This window comes from Marmota flaviventris, chromosome 10 (assembly GCF_047511675.1).
Source record: "Marmota flaviventris isolate mMarFla1 chromosome 10, mMarFla1.hap1, whole genome shotgun sequence".
Classification (NCBI taxonomy): Eukaryota; Metazoa; Chordata; class Mammalia; order Rodentia; family Sciuridae; genus Marmota; species Marmota flaviventris.
The window spans coordinates 64,365,751-64,387,234 of record NC_092507.1 but is presented as its reverse complement, the minus strand read 5'-3'; the positions used below and the strand labels follow the sequence as shown (position 1 = coordinate 64,387,234).

Below are 21,484 nucleotides of genomic sequence, written 5' to 3'. Positions count from 1 at the left end.
GTACCTTCAGGACCCAGTTCAGCACTTTGCACATGGCAGGTGCTTCATAAATGTCTGATGAATTGCAGGGTTTTTTTTTTCCTATTTAAGGGGAATATTTAACATTAATAAAAATGCAAAATCACAACTGAAATTTTAGCATGTTAGGATTTATGACTTATTCTGCAAATTGACTGATTTATCTCATCCTATAAAAAACTCTTTTCTTGGGTTAGTTCAAACTTCTCTATTAAAGGACATTAAGATGTGTCTTTCATTAGTAGAAAGGTCCATGTTTTCTATCTTCTGCTCGTCCATACAGCTGCCAAGTGGGGAGGGTTTAGGCCCCTCAGAGTATATTGTCCTGGATGGGCTACATGCAATAGGAAAACAGCAATTACAGAACCTTGCAAAAATAATGCAGACCACTTAAAGGAGCAGCCAATTCCCAGCTAATGCTACGTTTGCTCCAAGCACTAGACTCCTGCCTCCTGATATAATAGGAACACAGAGTGTAGGAACAAGAGAAGGCCACTCAGGGGAAGGAGTGCTTCCAGATAAATGACTAAGAGGAGCAAGCAGCTGAGCTCCTGCAGACGCCGCCGTGGGGCTTCTGTGGGTCGGATTTACCTGGAAACTCTTTTCCTGGGAAGGCTGGTAGCTAGCTGGTCATGTGGAAAAGGTATTTTCAGACTTGGCTTACAAGGCAAAAATGTTGTGTTCCAATTATTTTCTTCCTGCAGCCTCCTACTAATATGACTATTATAGTTTTTGCTCCTCTAAAATGTTATTTAATAAATATGGATACAAAGGCAATTAAAAAAAACTTCAACTCAAATTAACAACAGCTGTGTGTTAAACAGCAACCCCTCCCCACACCCCGCCCCAGTCCCAGTTAGAAACCTTTCGAGCAACAGCTGCAAATTCTTAGCTTTTTTTTTGGCCAAATGGTGTAGCACAGTGGAATTTTAAGCAATCTATACAATGGCTTGATTCTTCCCTTGGCTCCAAACTGGGGAACAAAGCGATTTTCTCACTGCAATAAAAGCACAAAAAAACTGCTGGTGGAAACATGAATTCTCATATACTGTCACTAACATGTCTCTGAGGTCTTAACTTAAGACTTCTAAATAAAAAACAATGTGGCTTTGATATCCCTCCAGGATAATTTGTTACATGGAAAAAAAATCTTTGAGGAACCACATCTCGGAATGAGTGGGCTGTGTTCTCTGGTGACAAGATGACTGCTGACAGACACGGAGCCATCCCAGTGCCTGCCATCTCGAGGATTGTTACTGTATCCTTAACTCCAGGCTCCTACGCCTGAGCAGACCTGTGCATAGTGCCACACGGGGTGACCACACAGAGTCTAGACTATGAAATTCCATTTTGAAGAGGTCTGTCCCTAATATTTCAGGGGGAAAAAAAGGTAGAAAAACCTTTATTCTCAATTTCAAATGTAATTTTTAAAAAATCTCCCACGTAAGACCACAGGTGCTTAAAAGTATAAGTGGTGTGAAGTCCTACCCTAGGGCTCAGCCTCTCACTCCCCCTGGGTCTACAGAAGGAAGAGAGAGGACAGAATAGGGGGCTTGTGAGCCCAGGCACCTGCTGTTCTTTGAGGTGGAACTGAAATGATCTGTGTCACCTCAGCATGTCCACCTGGGTCACCCCTTCCTCTTTGCTTTTTATTTATGGGTAAAATTCTCTCTTAAAGACAGCTCTTGCCTCCTACACAGTTATTGCAGGTACTTGGCCTCCGGGAAAAAGGATGAAATGTTATAACAAGGCTGGCATGTTATAGCACATTCTGGGCTCCGAGAGAAAGTTCAGGCAAATAAAGATGTCAGGTAGAAATCGGCGGAATCCCAAGCACAAACTAATGCATGCACTTAAGTTTGGTTTACACCTTTATTTTTACATGCTTTCCATAGCAGTGGCACAGAGCTGGTTATTATGTCCTTTGTTGATATTTTACTGTATCTTTTAACTGCTTGGTGCAACCTGGAATTAAGCACAAGGCATATTAATTCAGCTCTTTGTTTGAAAAACATTTGCTGGTCAGCTATTAAGGGGTCTGACACTAGGCAAAGCTCTGGGAACAAAAAGATTCAGAGCTGGGTCTTTCTACCAGAGAAGGGAAGATGGCAGGTGACCCCTATCACAGCTGTGTGACAGGGCTGGCTCTGAGCCTGTAAACAGCCCTGGGAGGGGGACTCTACACCCAGGCAGGGGAAGGGTAAGCAATTGCCAAACAGGGGAATTGTGGTAAGGAAGACCACCAAGAGTTGGGATATGAATTTGGGGATATAGAAGAGGAAAGATAGATTGAGTCTCAAAAGAGAAGTGCCCAAAAGCCCTTGGAATGCAGGAATTGCCCACAAAACTTTGAAATGCAAAGTAAGTATTGGTGAGCAGCCCACTCCACATCCTTAGCCTGTGCCCTTGGCCCTCATTCTTGACCCATGCACTTTTCTGCAAGAAGTGACAGGAGGGCAATACATAATGGCAGGGAAAATTTGTATAACTTGGCCCTTGATTCCTCCTGTAGTCCAGTCCCTTCTAGGGTCCCTCTGGGAATACTAACATCCCACACCAAGGTGTTGCTGTCTCTCTCTGGAGATGGCCTACATCCTCCCTTGAATATGTGTTCCTTGTTTTACCCTGAAAGATGTCTCTCCCTTGAGGTAAACACATTCTCCTTTGAATGTGTTTCTGCTTTTCTAAATGAATCTGTCTCTGCAAGTTGTCATCCGTATATCTGGTAACTTTTGTTTTTTTACTCAGTAACAAGAAAGTCAACAAATGGAACTTCAAAGCTTGGTTACCTTCTTGAGATGGGAAAGGGGCAAATATTGACAGCAAGGGTATGTGGCGGGATATATACAGAGATTCCATATAAATTCTTATTAATAGTCCTCTATCAAAATGAGACAGAGTAAGGCAGAGCTGTAAGCGAAGAAAAACCCAACACAGACTTCCGGAGACCCTATCTCAAACATTAAAAAGAAAAAAGAAAAGGGCTGGGGATGTGGCTCAGTGGTAAAGTGCCCCTGGGTTCAATCCCCAGTACCAAAACAAAACAAAGAAAACACCAAATAACCAAACAAATGAAAGAATTAGGTGTCCATGAATGGATTCTAATATTTCCCCATTGTCTTCAAACATATTCTTCTTCTTTTTGGTACTGGGGATTGAACCCAGGGGCACTTAAACACTGAGCTACATCCTCAACCTTTTTTTGTATTTTATTTTGAGACAGGGTCTCACTGAGTTGCTTAGGGCCTCACTGAGTTGCTGAGGCTGGCTTTGAACCTTTGATCCTCCTGCCTTAGTCACCCGAGCCTCTGCGATTACAGGCATGCACCACTGCGCCAGTCTTATTCTTCTCACTTTTAACAGATATTTTAATCCTCTTATTCACTAGAAGATGAAAATTATTTTCTTTCCTCATTATTTTCCCACTCATTGACTCCCTCTCTTCTTGATGCTATTTTTACTCTCATCATTCTCTGAAATTGAGCTTCCAAAGTTCACCGGGGTTGAATCACCATCATATTATTCGACAGCTTTCTCCTACTCTTTCATATCTTTGATTCCTTAGCAACCTTTGGAACCACTGACAAACACTTGGTAACCCTCTCTTCCTCTGGCTTACGGCCTGAGCCAGGCTAAGGTCACAGAGAGAAGAAATTGCTTTACTTCACTGTCCCCACACCTTGGGCAAGGGCCCAGGTAACTGTTAATTAGTGCCACTGTCTAGGAGCCTTGTGGCCCCACCAAAATGACAACCCTGTTCCATTGAGTTCCAGGTTCCTGTATCCTCTTTGAGCTTCAACCTCTTCAGTTACAGAGTGGAGATGGCCTGTGGGTTGTGAGGACAAAATGAGGTGATACGTGTCTGTGCTTGAAGAGTAGCTGGCCAGTGAAATACACCCTGACACAATTACTGTCTGTAAAATGAGGCAGCCAGCAGGGGTGAAAGCTTGAAAGTTTTCCTAGCTCAAACACCCCGTCATTTTACACAGCATTTAAAAAAAATAGTGGTACTATTTTAACATCTTTAAAGATGGATACTCTTCATAGTCATAGCTCGTGAGATATTAAATGTCTTTTGCAAAACCAGCCATCCTGTTTCTAGATAATATTCAGGATTTGTTTTAAAAAAATCTATCATATTTCTGCCCCTTGAAACAGTTTTCTCTCTAAATGAAAATGGTCCCAACGCTGGGTTCAGGTTTTTGAGACTGAATGATCCTTTCCAGAGAAAAGCTATTAATGCTGTCAGACCATGAGCCCATGGTGCCCAAGGAATGACCCCCAGGCAGTCTGGGCTCATGAATCACTTTAAACATCCTGCATCTAGGATGAGCTGCACCAGTATGCTGAGTTTCTGCAGACTGTTGCTGGTAACTGAATCTCTCTGACCAGAAGCAGTTAAGAAAAATGGAGCTTTATCCTCACAGACAACAACTCTATTAGTTTTGAAAGGCACCGACTGCTTCAGGTTATTTGTGAATGTGTTGAAGTGCCAGTGATAGGGTCAGCTGAAGGTTATATGGAAGAACTTTAAATAGGGCTGGAAACTTCTTGATAGCCAACTGTGTTACTTATCAGTGCCTGATATGTAGTAGGAAATAGATCAACAGATGAAAGTGAGGCAAGCACTCTACCACTGAGCCACAACCCCAGCCCCTACTTTGAAATTTTTAAGAAGAAAAGAGATACTGATGGATGGACAGAGGGACAGATAATTTGATAAAACAAAATACAGTAAAATGTTAATGGCAGAATCTAGGTGGTGGGTACGCCAGTGTTTACTGTAAAATGCTTTCAGCTTTGTTGTACGTTTGAAGTATTTTCATTATTAAAAAAGATAATCTTTACAAAACATTCCCTAGGCAATTCTGATGATTAGCCTGATTTGGAGCTTCTAGACTAGATAATCTAAGAAAGGCAATTTGCTGTGAACTCCCTGATGGTCACTGCAGGGAGGCTGAGCTGATCTTTCTTTTCATATTTACAATGTAATAATGCTGAGATAATGGTTCTACCATGAATGACTAATTGTTATGATAGTTAATAAAACTCCTTACAGCCTTATTAAAAGATGAGCCATTCCTCTCTGTTGCAGATGGGAGGGGGGACTTTCTGATATTTCAGTATCAAGCTGAAGAGAAGAGTTGTGGCACAGTGAGTTCTCTAGCATCAGTGATGCGGTCTGCGGACCCAATGTGTTTGAGAAGTTTCTACATACCATTCAGATAAAAGTTTCTGGTTTACCATGCTTCTGGCATAATGACACATTAAGTAATAAATGTTTTATTTGTAATAATTCATTTGATTTTTACAATTATTTGAAACAGGTACTATTGGTAACCAAATAATAGTTGTAAAAAAAAAAAAAAAAAAAAACTGTGCCAAGGACCAACTATGTCTCCGTACCATTAAATTCTAAAGCTCCCCTCCAAAAGCCCTCCCAGCCCTTCTTGCTGGAAATCAGACAGACCTGCTGTTCAGAAATACACCCACACAACGCCAGGCGGTACGAGTGGCCGCCAGGAGCCAGGCTTTCATCATGTCCCCATGTGGTTGCCAGAAGAAATACAGGATGCTCAGTTAAATATTGCTTGGCACATCATTACATGAAATACCACCAGTGTTATTCTAAAATTCAAATTTAACACACACATGCATAGATTTCAAATTGGGTTTTCTTTTTTAAAAATTAATTGGTTCATTACAATTATACATAATAGTGAAATTCATTGTGACATATTTGTAAGGGAAATAACATAATTTGGTCAATTTAATTCCTCATTACCTCACACTCCCCTCCTGATTCCTTCTCTAGTCACTGGTTTCCCTTCTATTTTCATGAGATTCCCATCCCCTTAATTCCTCACCTTTTCCCCTCTGACTTCCACGTATGAGTGAAAACATACAGGGTCTTATATTTTTATTTGTTAAATCTGTAACACTATCAGGGCCCCATCGTTTGTTATCTGGGAAGGATAATGTTGTATCTCTGTTCTGACAGGTGAGTCTACGGTTTTGATATATTTAGTCAAAAACCTACCACAGCCACAGAGACTAAGTGAAATGTCTCATTAAGACATGTCTCTGAAACAGGATGCCCTGACTCTGCCCTTTAGGTGGTCAGATGAAAGGAGGGTTCAGGTCTCAGGTGACAGGAAACAGCAGGCACCATGGAGTGGTTTCTGAGCATTTCTAATGTTGCACCTGCACTCTACCCTCATCCCATCATACCCTAACCTCATTTCCAAATAGGGACAGGGACAAGAGCCATAAACTGACCCCCAAGAAAACACCATCAAGACACCTGTCCTTGGTTTCTTTACCCAGAGGTCTCTGGGCTTGGTTCAGACCCAACTCACCAAGTATATTTATCTTTTCAAACCTATGGAAACCGGAACCTTTAAAAGTTGCTTCAGTCGGGCCCTGCTTGTTTGGCTCTTCCAGTTTTTTAGAATTCATTGCTCTAGAATGTGCTGCCTCTTAAATATATGTTTTCTTAAATATACGAACCTTTCCCCCCCTATTTTGTAGATCACTTCACACTGGGTTCTTAGGCAAGTACTGAATGAATATAATAGAAAATTCATAACCTAGCCTGTCCTTTCTATTCTGTTTTTCTTTTGAAGATATATATTTTCTCTACTGTGAAAGAAATACATACTTCTTATTGAAGACTTAGATTAATTTGGAAAAGTAGAAAAGAAAAACAGTCCTAGTCCCCAAAGGTAACTGCCAGACACTTTTTGTTTCTTTGTAACCCTTTTTTCTATGTCTGGTTTTCACTGGGAATCTGCTCTGATGTTCTACCTCTTTGAGCATCTGCGTTTTCATCTCAAAATAAGGTTGCCTGGCTGAAAATAAGCTTGTTATTACTCCAAGGTCATTTCTAGCGTTATCATTCATGTTTTTGTCTTTGTCAGAGAACTTGGAAAATGTTTGTGCTTGCAGTCTATCTATCTACAGTAAAAGGAAATGAGGCTGTGTAAGGCAGATGGGGACATTTGTGGTGGATGTTGGATTACGTCTGAGGTTTTGTGTTCAATTCTGGGCAACACCATGGAAACTGGAAGACTTCTGCATTGTGATGGGAATAAAATCAGTAGGACCTTTCAAAGAGCAATTTGGCAATGTAAAATAACTTCTTAAAAGTTTTTATACTTATGAATTCATTCTAAAGGTAAACAAATTATTGTTTTATTTTCATAGACATTAATTACAGCATTTTAAATGAAAGCAAAAATTAGAAAAAACAGTATGTGGAATAGGAATTAAACTTAATAAGTTATAATAGATCAATGCAAAGGAACAGTATGTGGTCATTAAAATGATATACTGAAAGAAGACAGATATAAGAATATATGATATATCCCCTTGTGACACACAGACACACAGACACACACACACATACACACGATCACTTATCTTATATACCACATCAAGACAAGTTTACTTTTTTTTTTTCCTATGGTACCAGGTATTGAACCTAGAAGAACTTAACCTTTGAGCCACATCCACGGCTGTTTTAATTTTGAGATAGGATGTTGCTAAATTGCTTAGGGCCTTGCTAAATTACTAAGGCTGGCTTTGAACCTGCAATCCTCCTGCTGCAGCCTCCTGAGCAGGTGGGATTACGTGAGCGCCAGTATGCCCAGCCATTTATAAAAATTTTAGAAGTGTCTCTGGTCACCCTTGCAGAGGACAGTGATTAGAAGAGGGCACTAAAGAGGCTTATGGGTACTGGTCATGTTCAATTTATCATGACATTTCCAGTGAAATTTCATCAAACTGAACTATTATGATTTGTGCACTTTTTCACTTTTCTATTTCAATTAAACAAAACTTAAAACTGATGTAGTATACACAACATATATGTATTGAAATATTGCAGAGTACCCATGAATGTCTATAATTTTTATTTTTGTGTATCAGTTAAATTTAATTAAAAGTGGCATGGTATATTCAGATAAACTATCTTGGAAAGAAGCTGCAGAGATTTTGTTAAGTACAAAAAGTAGGTGTTAAAATTGCATGACCTCATTTTAATGAAAAATGTATATTTAATAAATATATGCATAGGAAAGAAATCTAAGAGGAATACAAATAAAAATACTAATACCATTTCTCCTCAGGCATTGGAATGTTGGGCGATTCATTATTGTTGTTGATATATGTGTCCTAGAATAAAGATATTTTATTTTTGTAAAAAGGAAAGAAATATTTAAGTTAAAAAATATTCTGACCAATCTTTTTTTTTTTTCCTCTTTTTCTTTTTTTGAAGTGCTGGGGACCAAGCCCAGGGATCAAGCATGATGGGCAAGCTCTCTACAACTGAGCTCCATCCCCAGCCCTGACCAAGACAGAATTTGGCTGCAGGTGTATAAAGAGACACAAAAGGGGGAAATGATAAAGAAGAATTTCCTAATTAATTCTGTAAGTGAATATGGAGATTCCGTATGAGCTAGACACTGTATTTAAGTACTGTGGCACAAAGAGGAGAAGGCAGCACCTTACTCTCAGGGAGCTCGTGAGAAGCTGGTTTGGAGAAGCTGGCTGTTTTCAAGACATGAACCACAGGAAAGGTACATATCTTTAAATATGTGAAGGGCTGTGATGCTCAGAGCTGGTGTGTTCTGCGCTGCTCTCCAGGCAGGACTGGACTATGTGGAGGAGCAGCTGACAGAGCAGTTATGGACTCTTTGGAGGACCTTCTTACGTATGGCACTATTCAGCAGAAGCAGGCCCTCTTGCCTGCAGGGGAGACCAAGCTGGAGCATCCAGTGCCTCCCACAGGGGCTCCACCAGGACTACTCACCTGAGTTGGCCTACACCACAGTGGAGAGGAAGGGAAAGTGGGTGGCATTCCTGGGGCTGTGGTGGGTGACCAAGTAGGAGCTGTTGGAAGCCCCAATAGAAGCAGTTTCACCGCTGGGCAGCAGTCTCTGCATTCTTGCTTTGTTCTGGCTTTGAGTGTGGCCTGCTGGCTCTGGGATGCTCAGCTCAGTTCTGTTGCTGTCGTGGTGGTAGCCCTCACTCCACAAATACCTTCCTTCTATTATTTTGTTGAGCTCAACCCTACCAGGGAAGGTTGAAACTAAAACTTTTTTTTTTTTCTAAGTCAAACTGACTTTTCCTGCAGCCAGAGGAAGAGGCTTGCATTAGATTTAATTGTAGAAACATGATCTCCATTTTCTCCTTTTTATGATTTCTTTCTATGATTTTTATGTGGGAAAATAGCTACCTGGAATACAGACTACATTAAATAACCTCCTTGAAGATAAAAATGTCCTTTGGACCAATGGGATATAAATTGGAAATGGTGAATCCAACTTCTAGGATGTGTCCTTAAAAGGAAGAAGGAGGTTTCTTTCTTTCTTTCATTTTCTTTCCTGCTTAGTGAACTTAGCTGGAGCTTCATCAGTCATTTTGGGACATAAGATGACTTTGCAAAAACCACACAGAAGAGCAACTATATAGTCTCTGAGACTATGTAGCCTGTTATACCACTCCTACTACCTCTTGTATCTAGAATTTTACATGAAAGAGAAACCTCTACCTTGTTAAGCTATAGTTATTGTTTTAAAAAAAACTTTCAGCTAAACAAAATCCTAACTGATACAGACTCCAAATAGGACCAATTGTTATTGGTTCTAACATGATTCATAGAATAGTGAATATCCTAGCATTTGAGGTATTGAAATCAAGACTGGTTGATTATGAGTCAATGACACCCAGGATTCATTACCTGAATTACTTGGGGAATTCAGCTGAATTCTCTGTGAGTTCTGCACTTCTCCTGGCAGAGAGGAGTAAATGGGCCCAGCCTCTGCTTTCCCATCCTTCAGTGATGTCGTGCCATGCTGGGGTTAATGTTTTAATTCAGGATCCTTCCTTCTTTGGAGAGGACTTGAAAACAGGGCTACAATTTTTTTGGCCTGAGCTGTTTCAAATGCAAATCTTTTTTTTTTGTTTGTTTGTTTGCATCCTCCCATCCCTACTTTCTCCTTTTCGAAAAATATTTTTAAAAGCCTGTGGGATTAAAAGAGTAACTATGAGACAATATGGGAGTAATCGTTTGGTAGCTATTTGTTTTATATTTTTACTTTGCTCCTGACATTAAGTTAGCTACATGGTGGTGGGCTAGAACTTGACTTGACTCAGCATACTTTACCAGAAGCCATCCCTAGTTATTGTTTTGTGGGAAGGAGTTAAGAAGGCTTTATAAAGATTCCATATCGCTCACCTGGGACTCACCCAGAGAAGTCTCTCAGTCATGATCAGTACTTACAGCTGAACTTCATAATGTACCTCAAAGTTCTGCTCTCAATGTAATTGTTTTAAGATGATTATTAGTTATTAATAATGTAATTCCTTTTTTGTATTTATTTTTTAGTTGTAGTTGGACACAATACCTTTATTTTATTTACTTATTTTTATGTGGTGCTGAGGATTGAACCCAGGGCCTCAAGCATGCTAGGCGAGCGCTCCACCGCTGAGCCACAACCCCAGCCCTAATGTAATTCCTCTGACAACAACTTGTTATCAGCTGTAACTGAGCTCTGGAGAATTGAGAGCAGTGATTTTGAGCTCTCTTTCCTTCCCTTCCGTTCTATTCTATTCTATTCCATTCCATTCCTTCTAAAGACATACCAAGTTCTAGGCATCCTGATAAATGCTTTAGGAACAACAAAGGAAGAAAAGAAAGTAGAAAACAGCATAATCCCTGATTTCTAGGATATTTAGCAAAAAACCTCCCTCCAATCACCTGGTCATCATTGCCCTCAAATGAGTGATGAGTAGAAGGGCTCCCTGGGCAGATCCCAGGAGTCAGCTGGCTGACTTTGGCCAGGCGTCTCAGGGCTGAATAGTCTCTTCCTTTTTCAACAACAAATGTGAGACTGCAGGTCCATCTCAGGCCTGCTGTGAAAGCTCCACCCAGACACCAGAGTGTGTTCTACATGCTGCTCTGACCACACCTGCTCCCAAGCATTATCACAAGAGAAAGTCCAAACAGGGAAATATGTCGCTAGACTATGTAGGTTCCTGAGAGCACTGGGTGGTGTTGATGGGCAGGAGTGTGACACCAACATGGGGTCACTTCTTAGAAGATGGCATTCCTCAGAGCATGGCAAGACCATGAGGAATAGCTCCTCCAGGGTCTATCACACAAACAAATATGAAAAAAAAAAAAAATCCACCGGGGTCACAGGAATATAAATCATGTTAAAGCAAGAGAGCTGAATTCTGTTACAAAAAGAAAGAATCTTTCATTGCCTTGACCACTTGATGGTTGGTTTAAATATATCTTATTTGCAGTTAGAAAGACCCTGAGATTCTTGATTCAGAGAAACCTGGAGAAAATTGGAAGGAAAATACTGTGTGAACGTTATATTCTATTTTTTTTTTCATACTGGGGATGGGACCCAGGGGTGCTTTACTGCTGAGCTACACCCCCATCCTTTTTAATTTCTATTTTGAAAGAGGATCTCTCTAAGTTGGTCAGGGCCTCACTAAGTGGTGGGGTGTTGTATTGTAAAGGTTAAGATGGCTGCTATCTCCAGAGTTGTTGGCTTGTTACTCTGCTTCATTCTTCAAGGCAAAAAGAAGAAAAAAAAGAAAAGAAAATATCTTCTATAGTAAAATGACCTCTTATGGAGTTGTTGTAAATAACTGCAGGAATGTGTCAACTAGAGCAGCAGTTTATAGCAGTGGCCAGGCAGCTTAGGCCTAAAGCCCGAGAGATACTCTGATTTCAGCCAGCTCTGAACTTAGCCAACTACAGCTGGTATAGATGAATCACCAGGTAACAACAGCTCAGCCCTTAGGGAAGGAGGGTTACTTTTTCTTTTCTTCTTTTTTTTTTTGTACCAGGGATTGAACCTAGGGGTGTTCAATTGAACACCAGTTCATTGAACCCAGCCCATCTTTTATTTTTTACTTTGAGACAGGGTCCCGTTAAGTTGCTTAGGGCCTTGCTAAATTGCTGAGGTTGGCCTTGAACTTGGGATCAGCCTGTCTCAGCCTTCTGAGTTGCTGGGATTACAGGTGTGTGCCATTGCGCCCTGCAGGAGGGTTAATTTTAATATGGAACATCAACAGACTTGACACTGGCACTTTCCCAACCTCAAAACCCCATCTTGGGGCTGGGGTTGGGGCTCAGTGGTGGAGCGCTTGCTCAGTGAGGCACTGGGTTCTATTCTCAGCACCGCACATAAATAAATAAAATAAAGGTCTATCAACAACTAAAAAAAAAAAAAAAAAGAAATCTTGTGGATATCCTTTCTCCTTCCAAGTCACTTTGATCCATCCTCTTCCCCCTTTTCTCAGGATCCTCTTCCTCTTATTGGTTGTCTCCTCTCACTCAGAATCTGAACATGATTGTTAACATGACAGCCCATGACTGTTGAATACTTTTTTGTGTGTGGTGCTAGGGATTGAACCCAGAGGTGCTTTACCACTGAGCTACATCCCCAGTTATTTTTGTTTTATAAATCTTTTTATTTGGAGATGCTTAGGGTCTCACTAAGTTGCTGAGGCTGGTCTCAAACTTGAAATCCTCCTGTCTCAGCCTCCAGAGAGTGGGGTGCCACTGGGCCAGGCTTGTGGAATTATTTATAAGAGTACTGTTGGGGCTGGGGATGTGGCTCAAGCAGTAAAGCGCTTGCCTGGCATGCACGGGCGCTGGGTTCGATCCTCAGCACCACATAAAATAAAATAAAGGTGTTGTGTCCACCGAAAACTGAAAAATAAATATTAAAAAATTCTCTCTCTCTTCTGTCTCTTAAAAAAAATGAGTACTGTTAACTAGCTCATCTTCACATTGCCCTCTGTGACCTACATACTATCATCAGTCTACATGCCAGGTGAGAAGACGGAGGAACAGTGGGTGTAAAGACATTACCCAAGGTCTCATAGCAGCCAGTTCCTGGGGAAGCTGGCATCTGGCCTTGAGCCTGTGCTGCTTCTCTTTATGCACATATGCTTGCATCTCTCATTTTAAAAAATAGTCCACCTTTGACCTTCCCTTCCCTTTAATGCTCCCTAAGTCTTTTCTTTCAGAGTCAAGTTTCTTGAAAGTATAGTCTGTTCATATCCTTGTTCTCCTTAACCTCCAGCTGTCCCTTAACCCATGGCTTTCAGTTATTTCTCTTCTACTGGAACTTCTTTCATTAAAGCCCCCAATAATGCTTTAGTTGCCAAATCCAACGGATTATCTTCATTACATTTTGTTTAGCTCTTCTATTTCCTGCTTCACCTTCTACGTATGATGCCATTGGCTCTTGCTAGTCCCTTTGTCTCTCTCTTCTTCCTCCTCTGGCTCTGAACAGGAGCTTCAAAGGCTCCAGGTCTCCACCTGTCTCTAGCTTCACTCTACGAACCTCGCTGGGTGATCTCTTGCTAGTGTTTGGCTTCACCCATCATGGATACCCTGGTGAAATCCACACGTGTCTACAGCCAGAACGTGTATTTTGGGTATAGGATCTCAAACATTTCTTGTTTAATGGACACCAACAGAGGATGTCCCATAAGCATCTCAATGGTAGCACGTTTAACACTGAATTCTTCATCTCTCTCTCAAAACCCCTTTCTTCTCCACATCCCTTAGTCCTTGAATGGCACCTCTGTCCACGTGGTTGTCCACACCAGCCACTTCTGAGTCATGCATAATTCTTCTCATTCACCTCTACACACAACGGATAGCTGTGCCCTATTGATTTTATCTCCTGGAATCTCTTGGACCTATTTTTTTCTCACTCACCTCAATTGCCTCCCTTTCCTTCCATGAATGGCCGTCTGATGGCCTATGACTGGCCTCTCTGTTACAGCCAGAACTTCCTCTCACCGCTGCCAGAGTGCTCTTTTCTTTTGGAAATCTGAATTTGTCGCTGTATGACTGAACAGAGGCCCTGATGGCTTCCTGCTGCCACTCGATGAAGTTCACACTTCTCAGTCTGGTCTCACGGCTCTCACATCCTGGACTTTGCCTGGTCTCCAGCTCTTTCCATCCGTCTCACCTCTGAGGCTTCCTCTTGCACACGCTGCTCCCTCTTCCTACAGGGTATCCATCCCAGCTTTCTTCCCACTTGCAACTTGGCCTTTTCTTCCTTAGGACTTGGCTCTGACTTGCCCCCGCTGCAGTCTTCCTCCCCAGGTCCAGGCCTTGGTCACTGCATGTGCCAGCTGTGCTGTTTTCCCCTCTGCAAGACGAGCCTCTTGAGCTTAGGGAGCTCTTGTCTTTCATCTGTGCAAGCTTAGACCTATCACATTGCTGGTGCATAGCAGAAACTCAATGTGTCAAATATGCAATTCACCCCAAAGCATATATATTTAGTGGAAGAATTTAATTTAGCAGAGAGATCCATATTTATCATTACAGCAGTTTAGGCAGTCCCCTTTAAGTTTATATATCCCTGGTCTAGGCTGTCTTTTTTATTCCTCCTTCATACTATATGGTATTGGTAAAGATCAATATGTAACTGAGGTACTCCATCCAAACTGCTATGAACATTCCAGAATGACCAGGTCCCCTCAGATATACCCAGCATCACATTCTCAAACATTTGTTCATTGTTGCCCTTATGAAATTGTTTTGAACTTGGGTCTTTTTATTTTTATATTTTTGGTACTGGGATTGAACCCAGGGGGATTTATTACTGAGCTACATCCCCAGCCCTAAAATTTTTTATTTTGAGACAGGGTCTTACTGAGTTGCTCAGGTTGGACTTGAACTTGGAATCCCCCTGCCTCAGTCTCCTGAGTTACTGGAATTACAGGTGGGTGCCCCACACCTGGCTTCTGAAATAGTTTTGGTAATGCTCACACAACAGGTGCCCACGATATGTCTTTTTAGTGAACAACGTGGTGTATATTCTGAACTCAATGAGCTTGTGTGGGGAGTGAAAATGATGGTTCAGGGCACTTTTCTGAATCCAAATTGTTTCTTATTTTGAAGATAATATGTCACATAATTGGGAGAAACATGGCTGGGGCACTCAGAGGTCTGTTTCATTAATATTCATTTCTTATCTTATTATTTTGTCTTTGTTTTCAGACATCAATAGCTAGCTAATATAGCAACAAAACAAAATAGAAAATTGAGGTATTTCTTCAAATAAATATGGGAAACCCTTCCTTAACCCACTATACTCCCACAAACTCATCCTCAATATCTACAGACACTTTCAGAGCATGAGCTTTGAAGTCTCTGAAACTCCGCTCTGAGCCTTCTGAACCTTACCTTGGTCACTTATTAACTCTTTGCCCTAGAGTCTGAGTCAGCTTTTGTTTTGCTGTGACCAAAATATCCAACAAGATCAACTTAGAGGAGGAAAAGTTTATTTGGGCCTCAGAGTTTCAGAGGTGTCAGTCTGTGGACGGCCGACTCCTTGCTCTGGGCTCAAGGTGAGGCAGGACATCATGGGGGAAGGCAGAGGAAAGATGCTCAGCTCAGGGCAGGGTCTGGAAGCAGAGAGAGAGGGGAAAGGGTCCCAGGAAGAACAACCGTTGCAGGGCACGCCCTTAGTGACCCACCTGCCTACAGTTATCACTCAGTCCATTCAAACTAGGATGGAATGAGTAGGCTACAGCTCTCATGATCTAATCATTTCACCTCTGAATATTCCTGCATATACAGGAGCTTTTGGGGGACACCTCATATCTAAACCATAACACTTAGGAAACTTACTTAACCTTTTTGAGCCTCAATTCTTCCTCTGTAAAATGGAGACGATAGGAATACTTAAGATTAATGTGAGGATCAAACAAGTTAATATGTATAAAGACAGCATAGAATCTGGGGCATAGTAAATCACTTTTGTATGTGTTAATTTTAATATTGTTATTAGATAATTAAATGAATATTTGGGGAGTAGAGAATGGGACTTTGACTTATTAACTGCCTTCATACTTTACTTTCTTGGAGCTGTGTCTCAGTTGTGTTAAGTATTCCAGTAAGAGAATAATTAGCAATGGATTAACTCATGGGCTGCTCAAGTGTAAGGTGGACAGAGAACAAATGATATTTTGCCATTTTAAGAGAAATTAAAACAGGGTGTGGTGGCACATGTCTGTAATCCCAGCAACTCAGAAGAATGAGGTAGGAGGATCATAAGTTTGAGGCCAGCCTCAGCAATTTTGCCAGACCCTAAACAACTTAGATGAGATCCTGCCTTAAAATAAAATAATCAAAAGGACTGGAAATGTGGCTCAAATGTGCCTCTGGGCTCAATTCCCAGTAGAGAGAGAGAGAGAGAGAGAGAGAGAGAGAGAGAGAAATTCAAATTCCCTTGACACAAGATTTTGGTGTTTTTTCCTTTTCAGTGCTGGGTACTGCTATTTTGTTGAATACATTTGATTAGCCTTTAGTGAACCAAGTCCCTAAAACTTCACCCGGCAGCTCAGTGGGCAAGTTAATAGTGCTTCCAAAAAGATTTTATCCAACACTTAGGGAGGCAGTGAGTGCAAGGTCTCTACTCCTGGTGCCATGTAAACTCAGACTTGTGCTGTTCTCCCTCTAGTAATAATTTTCCCTTTGGAGAACTCTTAATTAACTTAGCAACATTTCTTCAAGGAAATAATTTAAGAACCTAAAAATAATATACAACAACTGCAGTGTTTTGCAGTGTCCCAAGGACTGTTTTATGTCCTTTTGAATCTCATAGTTCCTTGAGTAGTGAGCCTTGATAAGGGCTTATTAATTTGGCTTGATTAAATTAAGAAATTGTTGCATCCTAATTTAGCATCACTTGGAGCCTTTCTGCAGTGTAAAGTTCATATAATTAAGTAGGTTTACTGTCAGCACACGGTGTCCACCTTTTCCCAACATTAGAGAGAGTTCTTATTGGTTTGTAATGCATTTGAGGCTCCCCTGGAAAGCTGGCCAATGTCTCTTCTTCTTTATAGGGACCCTTAGTGTCTGTACCCCTTTAGAAGAGAAAAAGCTGGGTGATCCTGTATCTGAGTTTGGCCCAAGGACAATGCTTCAGGTGGACCAAGTCAAATGGCTTGGTGTCAGATGGAGACTTAATTCTCTTCATGAACCCAGCTGTATTTGTCAGGGTTCTCCAGAGAAACAGATCTAATAAAGGCATATATAGATATGTAAGAGGGAATTTTTGATAGGCTTTGGCTCACTCAATCTTGGAGACCCAGATGCTGCAGAGTAGGCCACCTCAGGATGGAGAAGCAGGGGAACCAGGGGTGTTGTGCAGTTTTGAGCATAAAAGCCTATGATCTTGTAGGGGGGAGTTGCTGATGTAAGTTCTGAAGTTCGAAGGCTCAAGAACCTGGACTCCTCTGATTATCACAGATTATAGATCCTAAATTTAGAAAATCCAAAAAACTTCACCAAAAACTATATGATGCTGGCAGACACATTAGACCAATGGTACAGAATAGAAGACAAGACAAACCCACACATCTATAGTTATCGGATCCTTCACAATGGTGCTGATAAACAAATTTAGAAAAGTAGCAGGTTACAAAATCAGTAGCCTTCTTGTAAACCAACAGTGAATCTGCTGAGAATAAAAATCAGGAAAACAATTCTGTTCACAATAGCCTAAAAATCAACAACAGCAACAACACCCCAAGCCAAACCAAACCAAACCAAAACAAAAACCTAGGAATAAATCTAACCAAGGTGAAAGACCTCTACAATGAAAACTATAGAACACTGAAGGAAGAAATTGAAGAAGTCAAAAGATGGAAAGACGTTCCATGTTCATGGATAGGTAAAATTAATATTCTTAAAATGGCCACACTACCAAAAGCAATATACATATTCAATGCAATCCCCATTAAGGTACCAATGACATCCTTCACAGAACTAGAAGAAACAGTCCTCATATTATTTGGAAGAATAAAAGACCCAAAGAGCCAAAGCAACACTAAGCCAAAAAGCAATGCTGGCGGCATCACAATACCTGACTTCAAATTACACTACAGAGCTGTAGTAACAAAAATTATATGATGCTGGCAGACGCATAGACCAATGGTATAGAATAGAAGACACAGACAAACCCACACATCTATAGTCATTGGATCCTTCACAATGGAGCCAAAAGCATACATTGGAGAAAAGACAGTGTTAGAAAAAACTAGCTAGCCACATGTAAAAGAATGAGACTTGCTCCTTCTTTTTCACCCTGCACAAAAATCAACTCAAAATGGATCAAAGACCTAGGAATTAGAACAGAAACTAAGGGCTGGGGTTGTGGCTCAGTGGTAGAGCGCTTGCCTAACATGTGTGGGGCACTGGGTTCGATGCTCAGCACTACATAAAGAAATAAATAAAATTATAGGTATTGTGTCCATCTACAACTGAAATAATAATAATAATAATAATAATAATAATAATAAAACAGAAACTATGCAACTCCTAGAAGAAAATGTAGGGTCAACACTCCAACATATAAGTACAGGCAATGACTTTCTCAATAAGATCCCTAAAGCTCAGGAAATAATGTAAAGAGTTAATTAATAAGATGACATTAAAATTAAAAGCTGCCACGCAGCAAAGGAAACAATTAGGTACATGAAAAGTGAACCTATAGAATGGGAGAAAAAATATTTCCAGCCATTCTTCTGACAGAGGATTAGTATACAGATATATAAAGAACTAAAAGAAAAACCTTAAACAAAAAAAAATAATAATTTAATTAATAAATGAGCCAATCAGAGGTCTTTTATTTACATAGTTGTCAATAAATTTTGTACATACCTAAGACTGTGTGCTATTCTTTCCACATATCATGGCCTTTTCCAGATCATGGAGGAAACTTGGAACGTAGAATACTGAATGACTATGTAAGCTTCAATTAAGTGCTTATACAAGTACTTAACTAACAATCTCTTTTCTTGTTTCCATTTTTTTTACTATAATAAACAAAGGTAGGTTGATTTTCCAATGAAGTTAGATGTTTCTTCTCCAAGTGTGTTGAAGCCCTAACTCCATGATAGTTTATTTGAAGGAAGTTATTAAAGTTAAAGGAGGCCATAGGGCTGGAACTCTGACCCACAAGGATTCATGTCCTTTAAAGAGACCCCAGAGATTGAGCTAACTCTCTCTCTCTCTCTCTCCATCCCACATGTGAGGACACAGCAAGAAGTGGTGGTGGTCTAAAAACCAGGAAGAGAACCCTCACCAGGAACTGAATGGGCCAGCACCTTGATCTTGGACTCTTAGCCTCCAGAACAGTGACAGATTCCTGTTGTTGAAGCCATCTAGTCTGTGGCATTTTGTTAGGGCAGCCGGGGATGATGAGGACAGCATCTTTGGGTGTGAGGCCTATGCCTTACTTTGCCAGCCCTCTATCTGCTCTATGTTTGCTTGGGCTCCACAGCCCCATCTGATTCACTTAAAAACACTAGTTCAATAATAAAATAATTAAGAATTTCAAGAGAGTTACAGCAGAACATGGAAACAAGTGTAAGGCCTCATGAACGTCGGCCCTGGGACTTCACAGGCCACTTGCCCATGAAGTCAGCCCTAACCCTGGACAGCTTATGTGTTCCTGCTGTGAGCATCTGAAGCTCATTCCTCATTTGTCCCCACTAAGAAGAGATCTTGGCATCTGACAGATATTCAATAAATGCTTTATATTGTTCAATAAAATAAATAAATAAATGAGCCAATGAATCAAATAGATGCTTCTCAAAAGAAGAAATACAAGTAGCCAACAAGTAAGTGAAAAAAATCTTCAACATCTTTAACAACTAGGGAAATACAAATCAAAACTAAACTGAGATTTCATCTCACATCAGTCAGATAGGCAGTCATCAAGAATACAAATAATAGGGCTGTGGTTGTGGCTTAGTGGTAGAGCGCTTGCCCAGCACATGGGAGGCAGTGGGTTTGTTCTCCAGCACCACAGGAAAAAAAAAAAAAAACTAAATAAACAAAATAAAGGTATTGTGTCCATCTACAACTAACAATATAGGAGGAGTGAGGGGGAAAGTGCTGGGGAGTGACACTGACCAAATTCTGTTGTTTGATTACATGCAAACACAAATAGGTAAAAACAAACCCCGTCATTACGTATAAATATAATGCAATAATAAAAAATGTGGAAAGAGAAAACAAAATCTGGACTTCTGATGTCTGAGGGCAGGAGAAACTGGATGACCCATATCCAGGAGAAAAATTACCTTTGCTCTGCCTTTTTGTTCTACCTGGGCCCTCAACAGATTGGATGCAGGCAGGTCTTCCCTAATTTAGATTCAGCTCACAGACTCAAATGCCAATCTCTCCTGGAAACATCCTCAGAGACACACCCAGACATAATGTTTTACTGGTTACCTGGGTTCCCCCGACCCAAGCAAGTTCTTACCGAAAATTAACCATCAGCTCAGGCTTGTTCGAGAGCCATCTGGTTTCACTTCATAATAGAAACTCAGCCAAGTCCAGTCTGAGTTTCTCAGTTCAATCCAGTGATTTCTGACAATGTGGACAGTCCAGTTTACAGTTCGGTCTCCACGTCGGGGCTGTTTCTTTGCTCTTCTTCCAGTCCTGGTGCTGTTGGCCCCCTGAGGTGCTCCCCTGCTTCCATCTAACCCAGCCTTGGGCCTCCTGTTGGCCCTTCTGCTGCTTTCTTCTTCCACCTTCTGACAAAGGCACAGGCTTTTCTTCTTTTCAGACATGCCTGGTGCCACTGGGTACAGAGAAACTTTCAGAAGCACCCAGCCTCCAGGAGACAACAGAAAGAGGCTTTCTGAAGCTGCACCCTGTTCCCCATGATCCCTTCCTCACAACTGTGCTTTCAAAAGGACAAGTGAAAATGGCACATGGGACTCTTCCCCTCTAAGATCCCCAAAATGCTAAGCCTGGGTTTTGTTTCTGTCCCCTGTATACCTACTGAACATCCCACCCCCTCCCAATTACCCCAGCTTGTAGTTCTACCAGTGTGGCCTCCAGACACTGGAGGTTCCTTATTTCCATTATAACAGCAAGAAATGATTGGCTTTCCGTGAATGGTGCAGAAGGCATGATGGTGAAACTGGTGAATCATTAGTGTCCAGTGTGCCAGCCATTGCATTCTTCACTACTCCGCATTTGGAGTGAAAGGAAAGAAGGAGGGATGTATGTTACCTAACAACATCTTGATGAAGCAGTAAAAGAGATTAATTTTATTTTTCACTCTTAGGTGCATATCATTTAAAATATTCTTTTTTTGACAAAATGGGAAGTATGCATAAAGCTCCCAGCTAGGAATAATGATTTCCTCAAGGAAAGGCACTTGTGTGACTAAGTTGCTCAACTAGTCACTTTCTTCACTGAATATCATTTCTACTTTTCAAAAGACCATTTAGCAGACAAACTGTGGGTTTTCAGATTTGAGTATCTGGCAGACATTTCCTTGACTGTAAATAAAACCAGTCTCTTCAAGAAAGACAACCGGCAGCATTTGTTGCCAGTGTTAAACTATTTCTTTTTTTAAAAAAAGTATTTATTTTTTATTTTTAGGTGGAC

General features: G+C 40.9%; 2 protein-coding genes across 11 annotated transcripts in view; one reads left to right on the top strand and one right to left on the bottom strand.

Moving 5' to 3' along the window:
• Ak5 (adenylate kinase 5) overlaps window positions 1–21,484 on the bottom strand; it is a 273,107-nt gene that overhangs the window by 40,174 nt on the left and 211,449 nt on the right. The gene's annotated exons all lie outside the window — the stretch shown is intronic.
• Window positions 1–21,484, top strand: part of Zzz3 (zinc finger ZZ-type containing 3) — a 256,464-nt gene that overhangs the window by 151,870 nt on the left and 83,110 nt on the right. For 2 of the 10 annotated variants that reach the window (XR_011708864.1, XR_011708862.1), the window contains 2 exons: window positions 1,143–2,666; window positions 8,297–10,398. Coding sequence is in view for 1 of the 10 variants with exons in the window: in XM_071617951.1 (XP_071474052.1) it covers window positions 8,297–8,369 (73 nt within the window). In the remaining 9 variants the exon portion in view is untranslated. Of the gene's footprint in view, window positions 1–1,142; window positions 2,667–2,766; window positions 2,847–6,644; window positions 6,744–8,296; window positions 10,399–19,110; window positions 19,852–21,484 lie in introns of those variants that run through there. The other 8 variants (XR_011708863.1, XR_011708865.1, XR_011708861.1 and 5 more) reach the window with 8 other exon arrangements.